The 18,080-nt window shown below is 38.7% G+C and overlaps 2 protein-coding genes across 3 annotated transcripts in view; one reads left to right on the forward strand and one right to left on the reverse strand.

Annotated features, from left to right (window-relative positions):
- LOC134671908 (guanine nucleotide-binding protein G(o) subunit alpha) overlaps window positions 1–18,080 on the forward strand; it is a 66,079-nt gene that overhangs the window by 21,645 nt on the left and 26,354 nt on the right. For both annotated transcript variants that reach the window (XM_063529767.1, XM_063529768.1), the window contains exons 4-5: window positions 3,695–3,703; window positions 3,921–4,072. In XM_063529767.1, the coding sequence (XP_063385837.1) occupies window positions 3,695–3,703; window positions 3,921–4,072 (161 nt within the window). The remainder of the gene's footprint in view (window positions 1–3,694; window positions 3,704–3,920; window positions 4,073–18,080) is intronic.
- On the reverse strand, window positions 5,193–16,809 carry LOC134671907 (probable cytochrome P450 49a1). The gene is made up of 7 exons (XM_063529766.1): window positions 16,221–16,809; window positions 15,997–16,113; window positions 13,615–13,691; window positions 13,047–13,521; window positions 6,891–6,969; window positions 5,941–6,270; window positions 5,193–5,361 (listed from the first exon to the last, which is right to left on the reverse strand). Exons 1-7 carry the CDS (start codon window positions 16,604–16,606, stop codon window positions 5,236–5,238), a joined length of 1,590 nt encoding a protein of 529 aa, XP_063385836.1. The 5' UTR covers window positions 16,607–16,809; the 3' UTR covers window positions 5,193–5,235.

Here is an 18,080-nt window from a genome sequence, read left to right on the forward strand (position 1 = left end):
AAGGTCAACCAGAACTTTACCTTAAATGTACATCCTTTAAAACAATACGTTCTCTAATCTCTACCTACGTTTTGATTATCGCAGACAATAAATAAATAAGCGGTGTTAATATTTTTAAGACGCTACCAATGCGGACTTTGACATCTGAAATGGGGTGTCGTTGGCAATACTAACTTAACTACTAACCTAGAGTTTCTAGATTAGAAATAAAGGGTTGTATTGATTGTGCTAATAAATAATTGTGCTAAAAAATTGCGTAACGCAAGTGACGCTCATCGCTTGAGCTCGAACGACCACTGATAAGATATCTCTCGCTTTACGTCTACATCGTAAACACGGGTACAGGACAGATCTCTATACTGTAGCCGCTAAAACATTGTTAGATAGCCTTGATTCTCTACTTTTGTTAGCTACATATATGTAACTCCAGTAACTTGATTAATTGATACACATTTTAATTTTCTCATGCACCATGCTAAGATACTTACTTGCAATCGTTTCAATGTCGAAAAAACACCCTCTTCAAAAATTGACCCAGCTATTAATTTTTTCTCCCTTATACACCAAATAACGATTAATTTGTTATCTCTAGTACTTTTCTTATCAGTACACGGCTTCCCTTGAAAACTGAAGCTCCTTAGGATTAAATTATGCACCAAGTGACAATGTTAAGTTTTTGCCTATACAGCACGTATGAAAAGCCTGTCTCCCTTTGTTCCTACTTATGAATGGCAACGTCAATCTAACCCTTCAAAGCGTTATCAGCGGAGATACCGCCGAGTGACGGCCGGGCGTGTTGGTTCATAGCTCACTAAACTCATTAATGGCGGCCTAGCTCGTGACTCTATGTACCAAATAATTTTAATTTATTTTACCGGATTAACCAGAACTAAAGGGCTTTGTTGTAATGTGAAATGATTGTAGGGAATTTATGTCAGCCTGGTAAAAAAAATCTTATATCATAATCCAGTATGCAATTTTAAACATTGTATAATTAATATTTTTAAATACTTATTTCATAATTTATACCTCTGATGTTTCTTGTTATGTGTACCTATTAGACTGTGTAGTCTAATCGTTGGTTAAAACATTATAATAAAATAACCAGAAGGGCTAAGATGGCCGGCTCTCTATCATTTGTCAACATCCCTGTCACGTTCTAACAAGTATGTAAGTGCGAAAGTGACGCATAACATGACAGGTGATAAAAACGCGACCATGATACCGCTGCTGGTATAGATGAAAATAAAGTAAGCCACAAACTGCAGTTTTAAACAAACACCACGAATCTTCCGTTAAGCGTTGAGTCATCACCGGGATTTCCCATTGTGCAAAATAATAACCATCGGTACCTATATGTAACAGAAGTGTGGACAGTTTCATTAAAGACTAGACCATTAAAGCTCATGATGAACTCTGGTAGGGTGTCGCAGAAAATCTTGAAGCTAAAACACGGACCGATATCAGTGTAGGTGTATGTAGCGAACTACTTTGTTCACTTAATTGATTTAAATGTAAAGAAGGCCACTGACGAGCCTTCCAAATGGATAACGTTACAATGGATTTATCCAAATAGACGGCATCCTAATATTAAACATTGTACGTTTTTGACATTCACGGACCCTTTTTGGATTGCAGCCACGCTATTTGGATTGTTGGAACTTGGAAGGCTCGTCAGTGGCCACATTAATGTTTGATCAATATAAACCACCTTCATCATAGTAATGACGTGAAAACCAAAATTATGCATAAAAAGGGTTCAAATTGCCAGGGGTCATGCGTGGCCAAAGGTCTAAATTCGCTAATCGGATATCACGGCCATTTTTCACTTTAGTTACCATAGGCAAACGGATCGTAAAACGTTATTTAAATAAGAGAGACGAATAAATGGCGAATGTAAATAAAAGTGCAGCATGTAGATATCGAGCTAGGGTGGCGGGCGCGAATGGGTGTTCTAATGTTGCCATATGCTAGTTCAAAAAATTTGTAAAATAGTTGAAGTTTGGAAGTCTGAATGAGAAAATACGAGTACATATATAATGATGCAAAATTTCTCTATGTAACTCCGATCCTTCCGTTAACATAACCCATACTAACCTAGACTGATGGATGTGACCCAGGACACCCCATGACCGGAGCAAGTAGAAACATTCGAACCCTGCACCTAAACGGAGGGTAACAAACAGGTTGAGAAGTGGAAAATTAATTACATGCCTAAATTTACCAATCGGCGATTTACAAAAGCAAGAAAGTAACGATTGCTAAAATAATCCCAGACTGTATAAGAAATGCCAAACCTACAGAAGAAAATTTGTTGTGTCGGCTGCCTAAGATTTGTATAAACACAAAATGTATTTCACATGATTATTATGGCAATACTGGAGGGTTGTGAATGACGAGGCCGGGTTCCGCGGTCCGGCCACGCATGCGTTCTGGTCCTGTACTGTACTATTGTACTCGCAGAGCGTTCGCCTTTCCGACATAACCCACCGAACCACCCAGCGTAACTGTGACCTCTAGATCCGTAACAGTAACCCCTAATCGGAGACCAAGCGTATACTGGTTACTCGTCTGCGGTGGTACGTGACAGGAATTGCCTCCCTTGCTTTCTCACTCCGCCACCCGTCATAATTGCAAACGTATCTCACCAAATCCCTCTGCACCCGCAACACACGCCCGAACAAGTATTTGTTTCAGCGTAGGATTTTACGCCGCATTGCCGTTGTGTTAACTTGATTTGCTATGATGGCGTCGTGATTGCAAAAAATAATAGGACTCCCCCAAGCTGGCTGCTTTTCTTTAGTCACAAGTGGAATTACGCAACGAGAGGAGAGGATCCTTTACTGCCTAAAGGCCTACCGCGAACCACGTTTGACGTGTTGCCTCTCTGTCGCACTTGTATGTGCGTACGTAAGTGTGACAGGGAGGCAACACGTCGAACGTGGTTCGCGGTAGGCCCTTTGGCCCTAAACGAAGGCGGTTGGCGAGCGAGAGTAGGAATAACAAGTCTGTTCACTAAAATGCTAATCGTATTAGCTTGCTAGTTCTGGAAAGACCTCTCAAACGGCTATTGCCTTATACGTAACTAGACTATTCCTACATTATGCGTGTAAAATCACAAAGGGATCGTGACTAACAGAATAAATTGAATAATAAAAATCTAGTAGCATTTGTTGAACCGATATTCCTTATATACAGCTTTATGCTGCAGGCGAAATGATTACGAATACGAACATATATTTTATACGAGTTCATACCCTTTTATAATAAACAATAAAACTTTCAACATGGTTATAAACTTTGAAACAAACCTCACAGTTATTCCATTTGGTTTATTACGTTATAACGACTACTATACTACTACTATGTATATATGGTGTTTTATTTTATTAAAATACACTGATATTCATAATTATGTAGACATTATTAATTAAATAATTAGACGTTTGAGATGCGCGTTACTACACGCGGTACACGCCCATTAATGGAAATTACCGCGTTATGGTACAGTCAGCAGCAGAAGTTGCTAAGCGGGCGAGGTTATGTACTAACGTAAAATTTTAAATATAACATCGAGCCTTAACAATTTATATACATATTTTAAGATACAACTTCATTACCTAAAAGTATAACTGTTTCATTCATCCATACTGTACCTATGCTCGTAAAATCAATGTCCCACGTCTTTTCACAGAGCGACGGCAAGATGGTGTTCGACGTGATCCAGCGAATGGAAGACACGGAGCCATTCAGCGAGGAGTTGCTGGCGGCGATGAAGAGGCTCTGGGCCGACGCCGGCGTCCAGGAGTGCTTCGGCCGCTCCAACGAGTACCAGCTCAATGATTCAGCCAAATAGTAAGTGTGCCCGTTACCAGTTCCATTGTATTATGGGTAGGGAAATTCGCATACTGAGCGACGCTAAGATGGTGTTCGACGTGATCCAACGGATGAAGGACACAGAGCCATTCAGCGAGGAGGTGCTGGCGGCGATGAAGAGGCTCTGGGCCGACGCCGGCGTCCAGGAGTGCTTCGGCCGCTCCAACGAGTACCAGCTCAATGATTCAGCCAAATAGTAAGTGTGCCCGTTGCCAGTTCCATCGTATGGGTAGGCCTTTTGTGTAAACTTGAACGCCGTTATGTTGCAAACGCGCCACAGAGGTAGACTCCGACCACGCTAACATTGCAGCGAAAATGCATACATGTCCCATAGGATACTTGACGTAGCACTTGGCATGAAATTAAGGCGTGTTTCGACTGTCGCAGCGTAATTATTTGTTTTGTAATATTAAAACATCGTATTGGCGGGCCGAATTCCTCTCGGCCTCTCATGTTGTACTACACAGCTAACTGTCAACCTAAAGGGATAGCTTCTTCTGAAACTAAGTCTTTTAAAAATTAGATCGCAGGTATAATGCAATTAATAAAACAGCAATGTAAAGTGCATTTAGTTAATTTATTGAATGCAGGATATCTCTTATGATACTCGATCTTCCGAATTTCCTAAAAATAACTTTAAAAGACGTGTTTTAAAAACACAACTTGAGAACACACACAAAGTAATCAGAATAAAATACATTTATTATTATTATTATTAAAAAAAAAGTCACCGATTTTGACACAAATAGTAAGCTCAGTTACTCTTTTGAATCAATTATTGTTCTCTCCCCAGCAATCGATAAACGAGAGTGTCGGGCCGGCTTATCAGCTTTTAATGAAACAGTGAATCATCGATTTAGATAAACTAACTAATGTACTTCTACATCTACACATTGCCGATATCCATGTATTCGAGTATGTTCACTCATGCACACTCGTGTAGATTATCGATTTTATTTATAAGCTTGATGCAAGCTCGGTTTCATGGGGTTGCTAATTAGTTATTTTATTATTTAACAACGGTGGTACATTCTAACCTAGATTCTGTCTAGAATAGTCTAAATTCTATTTCTATAACAAAGCCTCCATTAACATTGGCATCTGTTACTAATGCAACATTTTACGTCACTCGAAATTTAATCAGTCAGGTGGCTTAATTCGTTTATGCCGTCGGATTAAGGGATTGGTGTAATTCTATGAACTTATCTATCCTATTATACCTTCAATACCTTGTCTTCTAGCCTCTTTTAGATACGTTAAAACTAGGTTTAATAACACGTTAATTACTCTAGACATTCAATAACCTTGAATCTTACGTAGAGAAACATTCAGCGTTACTCTGCGCAAAAGATAGATAATCTACTCTTTAAGCTGCTCATTTCTGGGGCTGAGAGTGAACTGAAGTGGCTCGTTAGGCACATAAGTTGGAGTCACGCTGTACGTCAGCTCTCCGTAGCGCCATGACACTTCGTAGCGGTGAAAAGTCTGAAAAGAGAAGATGTACTCATAACCTTTTCGCGTCACTATTATATACTGCAATGTTTTCAAGGGGCCCACAGACTACCAGTTCGCCGGACGATATCAGCCTCTCACTTAGTTAAACGCAAAAGGTGACAGTTCCGAACAACTGACAGGCTGATATATATCCGACGAACTGGTAATCTGAGAGCCTACCGCGAACCACGTTCGACGTGTTGCCTCCCTGTTACACTTACGTACGAACTTACAAGTGCGACAGGGAGGCAACACGTCGAACGTGGTTCGCGGTAGGTACTCTGGCGCCTCTACAAGGAGATACGGCTTATGATTTTAATTTACGGCGCGATTCGGGAAATGAATTAGACATTCACTAGATATGAAATAGTAACGATATGTGACGTTCCACGACAAAAGGTACCTAATGGCCGCAATCATATTGGAGCGGCGTTAATAACAGCGTAAGCACCAACCGCCATAGGGCACCTTTTGTCGTGGAACGTCACATATCGTTACTATTTCATATCTAGCGAATGTCTAATACATTTCCCGAATCGCGCCGTTAAACATTAACGAACGCTGAAGTACCTTTGCCAATAATAACTGCAATTCAGCCTCTGCAAATCTTTTACCGATGCACATCCGCCGGCCGAAGCCGAACGGCAGAGACGCAAAAGGGTGTATCCCGATTTCTTTCTGCTTGCTCCACACTTTCTGAGCCTTATCGTGTTCGCACAATGAATCTTGCTTGCCACTTTCATCGTGGCCAGATCCAGTGACGGGACATCGTTGGTCAATGCTTGGGGTGGTTTTGTCCGTGACGTCATCTCTCAGCCACCTCTCGGGTACGTATTCCTGTGGCGACGGGAAGTAGCGCTCTTCGTTTGACAGGATATAATGCGGAAAAACGACGTGACACTGAAAAGTAACAAATTGAAATTATTATTAGAAACTACAAGATGTACAAGAACCAATGGTCTTGTCAGAGTAAAGGTGGATGTACAGTTGTAGACTATCAAGCAAGGATTCGATTATTATGGAGGTTAATTGGGAGATTATCTTCAGCAGTGTATATTTTCTGGTTAGGTTCATGAGGTTGATGAGAATGTTGGTGATGATGCTAATATTTAGGTGCCTACTGAAGTTTCAATAGTGCTTCGCAAGAGTTGTTTTTATTGATACCTTATAAACATTAATTAAAAGTTTACTTTCGCGATATTTTTCTCCGTCTGGATTTCGGTATCGTCTTAAGTCGTCCCATTCGTTTTTCGTCAAGTTATTAAATTAGTCCTATTCTGCTTTCGTCACTCATTCTACATTGAAAGCCACCGAGGATTGTGACGAATGTAGAATGAGTGACGAAAGCAGAATAGGACTACTTTAAGAACTTGACGAAAAACGAATGGGACGACCCAAGACGGTACCTGGATTTCTACGCCTTCGGCTATTCAACTAATTAATGTTTACGGAGTTTTTTTACAGTCATCTTCAATTATCAAAGGATCTTTGTGCAAAACAAAGAATCAAATGTAACATACCCCTTTAGGCACTTCGTATCCAGAGATTACGGCGTCCGATTGTATACAACGTCCGTTGCCCAATATAACGGGTTTGATTCTGTAATATAAAAATATATTTTTTAGTTTATCTATTCTGCTAGTAGGTAATATTACAATCATTGTACATAATTTTTCACTAAACGTCCTCGGTTACTTTTATTCACTGTCGCGCTAATCATGTTTAGCCCGACAGGTTCAATAATTAGATTTTTAATAATGTAGATTTTTGTCGATTCACTTTAGTTTTTTTTTTTCTAAATGGCGGAGCCATGGGGGTTCGCTAGGTTTACAACTCCACTTAGTTCTACATGGTAAGAAGATAAATCGTTAAACTGGAATCTATGCGTTGTACAATGAATCACATAATTTCAATCAGGTAAAATGGTAAATGACTCATGACTAGTCCGAGATGGTTTGTTACCATATTAGTTATAGCCATTAGTCATATAAATGTTCGTTAGTAGGCACGTAGTACGATATAATTAATATATTTTCTCAAACATGCAATGAAATATTGATGTTATGTTCCTTATAATAGGCTGCGAAGTATGACGTTTCAGGTGCGGCTAGGACAAAAGGTCGTTAATGGAATTTCATACACATCTTGCAGGTCTAGGCCGGCAAAGTCCTCTTTTTTAATTTTCATTTCACAGATATTTGTGACACAGCATCGTGGCATTCATCCATAAAAAAAACTAGAGGCAGTAGGTATATGCTTTATGGTTCGTAATGACACTCTGCCACTACGCCTATATAAAAAAAACAAAAAACAATGTTTGCTATAATTTGCAGTTTTATTTGTATAAAATCAACATGAACTTAATAAGTAATACATTCCTTAATTTTATAATTTTAAATTATAAATTTAACTACACAAATAAAAACATTTAAAATATTTCATCTAAACGTTAGCGGTAAAAAGGTCTACTCAAACACGCGTACGAGGGTCGCACTGAAATATTCGGGAATGGGACACTTAGAAATAACATAATAGAAAGAGGCATATAATTTATAAAAATGTAACTCTTTATAAAACTTTTAAGGTATATTTCATTTGGTTGTCATTTGTATTTAAGAATTACTGGCAATTTGAAAATTGTATGTCGAACATTATTTGAATTTTTGGCAAAGTGATTTTTCCGATCAAATTTTTAAACGGTTTTCAATATGCCCTCAGCGAACAAATAAAAGTTACAATGGGCTTCTGTTATTTTTTTATGAACTAGAGTTCATCGTACGCTCGTTTGCGGTTAAAATTAAATATGAAAGTCACTTTCATTTTATCCCATAGCTGATCTTAAAGAAGCATGTCATTCCAAAGCGACGTCAAAAATTAAAATCGCATTTGTGCTGTTAATTAAAAAGACTGCCAAAAAAGTTGCATATCGGCAGATTTCGACATTCCTAAATATTCATATGACAACAGTAAAAAAATATTATATATATATATATATGTAAAAAAAACTTCAATTCCGTTGGCTACTCCACGAATTTCATACAAAACCACTAAGGCTCCAAAATCGCCATACAAAAAGGACTTTGGGATTATGAGCCGTATGCATTACAGAATGATTACTTTCAAAAGAAAATTTATATGCGTGGTCAGTTTGAGATTAAGTATGCATTAAAATAAAGATTGACTGTCTAGATGCGACAGTATTCTCTATTCCCGACATTTTCAGTGCAACCCTCGTAGTTATATTTTTTAAATTGTTATGGAGGTAAAGTTGAAAAATATTCATTCTGTTTTATTGGATTTATGGTGCGTTGTTGATTTTTTGACTTTAATATGACGACCGACGAAATAATGAAATTAATATTAATTGTAATCGTAGGTGTTGGAATTGGCAGCGTAAGCAGAATTGATTTTAAATAACTTGCTGCCTCTGCCGCCAAGTCAAAGACGAAGTATGTATATGGTTGCTTATGGCAATTTTATTATTTGAGAAACTAAGAAAAATGGCTTACAGTTTATTAGAAACAGTTTTGTGCCATATTTTAAATGAATGTAACTACAAATTCGTCAACACTGTGGAAATTATACTTATTTACTCCATGCATAAAGCAATGATGTATGTGAAACATGATATCAACATGAAAGACTATGTAAACTTATGTGACGAAAACGACAGTCAGACGGATATAAGGCGAAAAAATCAAAGATACATGAAAATATACGGGTAGTAAAAATACCCGAGTCGTGTAAAACATACGCGTGATAATGATATAGGTACGTGTTGGTTATATATTGGGTGTAGTTTACTTTTAGTTTTTTCTATAAATAAAACTTGGGTTTCGTGGATTTTTTATTTTATTTATTTCATTGCATGTTTGAGAAAAGCACTATACATACCTCGGCGGGAAATGGGGTTGCCCGCGCTCAGACCTATCCTATATGTCTTCGGCCGGCAACCCCTTTCGTCCCGGCCTCTGTAGTAATGTACTATTATACAACATACATATCAACGGAATAATTCTTTACCGTTCTCGGTCATAAATTGTTTTATTTAATATTTATCGTACAAACGGAAACGTTGCTACGTTTGTATGTAACAACGGTGGTGGACTTACCTAGGGGCCTAGCCAAATTGAAAACCGTTGATAGAAAACGCCAATAGCCAAAAGTAATATTAGCGATCGAGGCCCCCTAGTCACATGACATCAGCCATTATTACTTAATTCTAATCCCTGTTTACATTCTTGTATTAGTATAGCTGCCGATGACATAAAGCTAGTTTTACTATGCTTGGTCTCGAATAAGATCGGCATATTTACAAAATCCAATATCCTACTTACCTCTCGTTTCCTGTGGTACGCCGAACATTTATAGACGAACTGTATATTGATTTAAGAGTTTGAGTTGCTACTTATAGTGCGACATATAATAGTAGAAATTAAATAAAATGGAACTAAAAACAATCCATACTAAATTGTTGCCGTGTTTAAGCATTTAACGTCAAAAACGTAACAGTTACCTACGTAGGAAGTGGCGCCCTATAATTTTCTACAATTTCTTGTCGGACTATAGGAATCAAATATCCTATTTATTACGTCATATCAAACCTCTTCAACTGTCACATGCCATGATTTAACAATTTGTTAATTGCTCGATAGCGTGTATACTGTATGTCCTTTTTATTTATTTATCTCATTACCAACTTTGACGTAGGCAGTATAGGTATAGGTACTCGTACCATGGTAATACTACAATGTGATGGTTGTGCAAGTTTCATGCTCGCCGTTACAAGTGCAAGTGTATATATTAAATTAGCAAATCCGTTTGCAAAATAGCTCCTAAAAGGGCATTGTTATTTAAACAAATTTAAAACAAGGTCCTTACAGCCTATTTGTCGTTTTCATCTATGTTTACCTATTGTCTAAATTTACAAACAAAATACTGCACAGCATGATTGGGCACAGCTATTAATTTATAATATTGATATACATTTTGTGCGCTGGTGGCCTAGCGGTGAGAGCGTGCGACTTGCAATCTGGAGGTCGCGGGTTCAAACCCCGGCTCGTACCAATGATTTTTCGGAACTTATGTACGAAATATCATTTGATATTTACCAGTCGCTTTTCGGTGAAGGAAAACATCGTGAGGAAACCGGATTAATCCCAATAAGGCCTAGTTTACCCTCTGGGATGGAAGGTCAGATGGCAGTCGCTTTCGTAAAAACTAGTGCCTACGTCAAATCATGGGATTAGTTGTCAAGCGGACCCCAGGCTCTCATGAGCCGTGGCGAGATGCCGGGATAACGCGAGGAAGAAGAAGATTGATATACATTTTGTTTTAGTTACAATCCCGTAGTCTTATCTTATACAGTCGAGGCTTCTTCTTGGTCCGCCCCGCTTGGCACAAACACAAACTCCACCGCTGGGCACAGGACTTCTGTCATGACTCATGATTCGATACCACATTACGTAGAGTTATGAATTACTTGGCATATATGCAGTGTGCGTGAAACATGTTGGTGTAAATAATGTAAAGTAACACCGACCATCAGTGGTCGACTCGCATTACTAAAACCAGGGGCAAGCAAAACAAGTAAATTATACAGACTGCTACCTTAATCTTCATAAAAATATTACGTATCTAAGAATATTATGTTATTGTTAACATCAACAAGACCTCTACTGACTGACTACATTCTTCATTCTTGGTTAGTCGGGTTAAAAGGTTCAAAAGGATGATATGGAGCGAACGAAGTTAATGGCATGGAATGATCTAATGTGGTTTTCATATTAATCCTACGCCGGTATTAGCAAAAGTCGCGAATGTAGGTCGGTAAGACCGCAGCGAGCCCAGAAACGTGAATATGTGCGTCTTGTTCGTTTTGCTTAGCATATTACTGCATTAACACGTTACTCTCTTGAGAAACTTTATTTTATTTTGGCCTTTTACGTGGTGGAGCATGCCCACTTTATGAATTAAACCATTCATAATGTGTTCGTGTAATTTTCAGCTCGCTGTAGAGTCAAATGTGCAGTAGCATTTTTAAATAGCTACAGTACATAAATTAACAGTATTAGGCATTAATTTGTTACATTATTGAAAATAGCCCACTCTTATCGATAAAAGTATTCGAATTATATAATTAGGCGGTTATCATATTAAATATGCACCCTCAAACTAGAGTTTACTCTAGTAGCGATTTACAAATACGAGTGTAGTTAGTTGGCTTTAAAGTCCTAGTTCTATATATGTATATTGAACATATTGTTCTGCAGCGGACTAATCGGACTATATTGTAAAGTTGTAATTCAGGACGTTAAATTTAACGATAATATATCTTGTATTAAATGAGGATCGGGGATATCGGTTAGTAAGGTCGATCGCATGTTTGGCTGGGACATCGCCTCTGCGTTAGCTCGTTAATGTAAATATTATGCAAACTGCTTCTGTATGCCTGTTCCAGATAATCGCCACCTCGTAAGGGGTGGTGTAAAGAGCTACTTGAATTTCTAAATGACAGGACAAACTCAAACTTACCCCTTTATGCGACCGAGGGCTAAATGCTGATGATAATTCATAAGGCTTGTTAGGGCGGGGTTTCCCCGACGGGTTTTCCAAGAAAAAGTTTTACGTGCGCGACCATAATCACATGGGGTTGAAGTCGGACGGTTGCTTGTTTGATAATAGGAAAGGCAAATAAGGTTCTTAGAATAATATACTGTATTGGTATTAAGGACTGTATCGTTTATTATAAATACAGATAAAACCTGGTCTAACTGTTGACGTGTGTATTATTTTGTATTACTATGTTCTTAAGGTATAATCTGGGGGTATTTTTAAGACATATCTGATATAAGAATGTTTTACATTTATTTTATTTTAGGGACTTTATGATGATTTTAATACCTTCTAGCAAATGTAATTCGGACAAGCCTATCGAGCTTAATTTGAGACTATTTCACCGATTCCTTAGTACGATTTAAAGAAACAAAAGGTTAATATGCTGCCAAAATATGCCATCTAAGTGTCCTTTTCATGATTGCTCAATTGAACATCCACAGAATAAATGTGGTGTATTTTATCTTTACATGAAAACGACTTTTTATGCAACATTTTGGATTCCCGTCAATTTCTGACGCCAGGGAAATGACGGAAACAGCTAAAAGAATCTACCGAAATCCAAAGCCTAACGGACATTCATGGCGTTGAACCATGGCTAGAACAGGTCGATAGAAACGCTCCATGATGGTTATATTGTATACCAAAGTCGGGGTTGTCGTAAGTAACATGCCATATTTTCAAAAAGGCCACCAAGCACAGATCCAATACTTTTTTTCCAACTAAAAGAAATGATTAGACTATGCCCAGATGTTTCGCTTTACGAATCATATGTAATTGCTGTTTACATAGTACGATTTTTTTTGTGTAATACTTATCTTGTTCGCAAACCGTAAATTTTCTTGTAGTATTTGTCCGAAATCGTTGTAGTTACTCGGGAGGATTGGGTAAATATTGTCCAAACCATATGCTTTACGTGATCTCCCAGGACGAAATGTTACTTATTATTAAAGCACTAATTAAACTATATGTGTAATTTTTTAATAAAAACATAATACCAGAAAAAACGGCTAAGTAAAGTTGTATTTATAATAAACGATACAGTCCTTAAGGGAACTTACCGCAAAGCTTCTTTGATACACGCCCGGAGATACGGAAGTCGGTCCAAGTCTTTGCTCGTTAAAACTCTGTCCGTCGGTAGATTTGTATCCAATTCATCTTGCAGTCTTATCTGAGTTCTGGTGTTATTCGCCAAAAGATACATGGTACTGGCAGCCGCGGCCGCCGTCGTATCGACGCCAACCAATAACAAATCCAATGCTAAAATTGTAGCTACTTTTTCGCCACATTTCGCCGCTACTTGAGCACATACGCCTTTGTCAGTCAGTCTTTTCAAACAGAGTGACCGAAAGGCGTCCAGAGCTTCAATATAAGTTTTATATGCCGGGGTAGGGTATAATCTCCATAGTGGTGCAGATAATTCTAAGATAGGAACGCTGTGAAAGAATCCATGTATGCATCTTATTATTTCTTTCGCTTCATTATCATCGTCGCTGAGACAACCTAGCCTTGTGCCCAAAGCCCAGGCTCCGACCGCTGTAAGAAAGAAAATTCAATTAATTACTTTCACACACTAAAAACACAAAAAGAATCTTTGGCTTTGGGATGTGAGCAATTTAGATTACTTACATTCAAGCGCCCATTTGTACAATTCGCTAAGGAACTCTGTAGGTAGTTCGCGGTTTTCATCGACGATGCATTCCATTCTAAAAATGTATTTAAATATCATCATTATCATTTAAACAGAAGTAAACAACGCGAATATCTCGCTAAACATCGTACTTACGTAAAGGTTACTCAAACGAAACGTTTCTTTTTCAATGAATGAGATTTGTTGTTAACCACAGTGAGTCATGTACAAAGTGCTCAAAACAAATGTGCAGACGCCGCCGCTCTGAAGAACGGGATGTGGTCATTAAACCGAGATTCTACAGAGAGAACAGACTGCCCAGCCTAGGCCATACTCGTCCAACATCTCCTTACCGTAATATACCTTATATATACCTAACGCCTTAAAAGCTATAATTAAACAAACATATTAATGAGATTCCTTTAAGTAGAAGTATGCATACCGCGAAACTATTGAACTAGTTATTGTTTTACTGAATAAATGAGGCGTCTAAACACATTATAGTACAGCAAGTTTCATTAACTCGTTACCTTAGTTATGTAAGTTGATTTTTTGATGTGTTTGAAACGAGTTCAACCGTTAAGAGCTCCGTAATGATGTGTCTATTTTTTGTTTAAGTAGCACGTTTGAGCAAGTAAGTGTCTATTTAATATGCCGTAGCGTAACTTGATGATATAGCACCCAGTGTTACAGGGAGACTAGCTATGATGCCTGTCAAAATAATGAATAATAAATAATCAGGTTGTACGGCCGCTTCTTTGTACAACAATAACTTTAAGCGAAACACTTATATTTAAAGACATAAGTAAAAGATCATAGTCTAAGTTACAAGCCAAACAATCGATTAAGTCGGTGACATAATATGTTATCTTCTAAACGTGTCAAAGAATACATCAGAGACAGTGAGCAGAATAACGTTCTGACAGTTCATCAGATATATATTAATCCCATCAAAAACATAAATGTAAAAAAGGAGAGCCAAGTTCAATACAAAAATTTATTGGCCAAGCCAAATCTAACCTACTTTAAGATCTCACATTTTTTTTAAATAACAGCAATAGTTATAGGTATCCAATAAAGCAAAGAAATAGAGTTTAATACTTGTTTATAATGTTATTTTGTTCCTATAAATACATATTTGGATTTTGCATAGAACTTGGCACTCATTTAGATCTCCATTCTTTTTCCGGCGAACCCCACAGCCAAGCATAATTTTTGTATTGAACTTGGCTCTCCTTTTTTACATTTATGTTTTTGATGGGATATCAATACTTTTTGTAAAGAAAACTAGGCAGGTATTGAGATTTAATGTTTTTTCTTGTGTTTCCGCTGCATGTTTTTTACTTCTGTTCTTTGTATTAATTATGTGGAGCCGCGCGCCGCCAACGACACACCGTTGGCCGGTTGTTTAGCGCGTATTACAGGTTTTTTGTATGGGGACCCCCCCTATTTTTTAACTTTTTTTATTTTTAGATTCTTTCCTACGCTTACATACAATTACCGACCTGGATTCCAAATTTCATCCTTCTAGGTCATCTGGAAGTAGGTTAGGTTTAGGTACTATATTTCAGTCACAATAAAAAATAAATTTGTATGGGGACCCCCCCCTATTTATTAACTTTTTTTTTAGATTTTTTCCTACGCTTGCACACAATAACCGAGCTGGATTCCAAATTTCATCCTTCTAGGTCATCTGGAAGTAGGTTAGGTTTAGGTACTTATGTGTCAGTCACAATAAAAAATGGTTTTTTTGTATGGGGACCCCCCCCTATTTTATAACTTTTTTTTATTTTTAGATTTTTTCCTACGCTTTCACACAATAACTTAGCTGGATTCCAAATTTCATCCTTCTAGGTCATCTGGAAGTAGGTTAGGTTTAGGTACTTATATGTCAGTCACAATAAAAAATGTTTTTTTTGTATGGGGACCCCCCCTATTTTATAACTTTTTTTTATTTTTAGTTTTTTTCCTACGCTTTCACACAATAACTGAGCTGGATTCCAAATTTCATCCTTCTAGGTCATCTGGAAGTAGGTTAGGTTTAGGTACTATAAGTCTGTCAGTCAGTCTTAAAATTTACGACTTTTTGACCTTCATATCTTTATAACCGTTTGAGCTAGCTTCATGAAATTTGGGCTTCTAGATGTCCTTATGGATATAATTAAACACACGTAGTTTTATGTGTTTACGTTAAAGATGTTTGGAGTTATAGAAGGGTCAAAAGTGGCACCAAGTGGTTCGTGTAATATTACACTTGGCGCTGGCTAGCCTTTAGCTAGCCTAGTCCTTTGCTTGAACTTGGCTTGACACGCTGCCGCGTGTCTTGATCTTGATAATAAATTCAACTCTTCTAAATCACAAGTAAAATAAACGTAACGTACCTTTTCACGAAGTCGTCGGCGACGTAATCCAGAGCCGGCACCGCGGCCCGAGCGGCTTCCGGCGCCGCCAGCGCTTTCGCCACCTTGGACCGGAACCGGGACCACGGCTCTCCGTGCCTGCGGAGATAACTAACTTACAATCTGTCTTAAACGCACTTTCTACAATCAAGAGCTGTACACGGGTACATAAGTCCAAGCCGGTTCAAAGGGTTCGTGTTACTTACACTCCTATCAACCCGGGCTCTTCACCGAAAAAGTCCCTTCTCAGCTCATTCTTGTAATGCCTAAGACACGGCGCTACAGCTCTGTAAGGCATAGCATCTTCTCGCCTGTAAACTCGCGCGGTTTCCTCAGCGCAAAATGGGAATACTAAGTCCGGATGTCCGAATAGCTTAGCCACTTTAGCGGCTCCTCTGTCACCAGCTAAAGATCTCAGAGTCCACAGCGTGACGTCCAAAGCTTTTGTCTGCCATGGTTTTTGTCCTAAGGCGAATCGCCAAGAATTCCCAAAGAGAGGGAGGGGCTTGGGCCCCGGCATCGCCGTATAGCACCGCGCGGCGTTCATCGCGACCAGACTATCAATGAACAGGCTGTCCAGCCCTAGTAGCATGCAGCCTGAGCAGTGGGGAGGTTACGTTTTTCAGTAGGTAATGTCGTAACCCGCGCCACCCGAGCGACTTGACGCAGCGGGCAACGTACCGCACGATTGCGTTGACGTTGACCCTACAATTTACGCCCCTGCAATGCGGTGGTGACATCCTTTAACGTACTCATGTTAATAATAGAGCATAGGGACTACTTGCAGGAAATTGCAAGTCATGGTTTTTCTTTTATGTAGTTTCATAGTTTGTTTATTCTTTCGATTCACTTATTCTTTTTTTTTCTTCGATTATTAAGATACGGGCCGGCAATTAGAACAGGGGACTAGACTGTTTATCAAAACAAACTTTTGCTCATTTTGCACTTTTTAGGATATTTAATAACTAATTTAAAAATGTAAGACGTCGTGCGTGTAGTGTTTTTAAAAACTTCAAACTGGTAGTCCAATCTCAGAGCCTATTTATAAATACGATTGTCGAACCTTAACACCTACCTTTTAACTAACAAAGTTTTGTTAAGTTTTCTTTTACGGATAAGGGGGTTAATGTGTTGCGGTGTCGTGTTCGTTTCTGAAGTTAGTACTCTAACTTAGCTACGGCCATTACGAAACATTTTAAAATGGCCTTTGATGCATGTTTTACGGGATGTTAACCGCGTGCTAAAACGCTTATCCGCGGCTTAGCGGGGCCGGCGGGCGAGGTGGTGACGCCCGTTAATTTAGTGGGAGTCCCTCAATGGAGCCGGGAGCGGAGCGCCGATTGAATCGTCCGGTCTGCGATAATTCCTGCTGGCATAACTTCCACAATCTCGTCATGGATGACTTTCGATGCTTTTATTTCTTATACATTAACAATGATCGTTCTATTCGTGTAAAAGTAATGAAATAAATGCATTTGTATTTGTATGTTATATACTCAAGCTATCATGGTTCATAATTCATAAGATACAGCCTGGCGACAGACTGACAGACAGACGGACAGTGCAGTCTTGGTAATAGGGTCCCGTTTTTACCCTTTGGGTACGGAACCTTAAAAACGAACGAAAACCCTATTTGGTTGGCGAACACGTGGTTGCATTGTGTGAATAATTTCTCTCCATTGCTCCTTACCGATATAAATACCTGGTTTATACTAAAGAAGAAAGGTACAGTCGCCATCAGATATATCGGAGCGGCCAAGGTGCTCACAAATATCTGAGCACGCCTCTAATTGTCAAGGCGTTAGAGTGCTTGTTCAGATATTGTGAACACCTTGGCCGCTCCGATATATCTGATGGCGACTGTACACAAAAATACCTAAGCGGTTCCTCCAACCAATTCAACTTCCTTCTATCAAATGCGACATTTATCTTTACTATAAAACGTTGATTACATTAACGAGACGACAACGAGCGTGGCCACGAGTACCCGCAGTGCAGTAACACGAGGACAGTGTTTTGTTTGATTTGCGTCGAATGCGGCCGACGGGACGGGAAGCGCGACAAGG

This window comes from Cydia fagiglandana, chromosome 16 (genome assembly GCF_963556715.1).
Source record: "Cydia fagiglandana chromosome 16, ilCydFagi1.1, whole genome shotgun sequence".
Taxonomy (NCBI): Eukaryota; Metazoa; Arthropoda; class Insecta; order Lepidoptera; family Tortricidae; genus Cydia; species Cydia fagiglandana.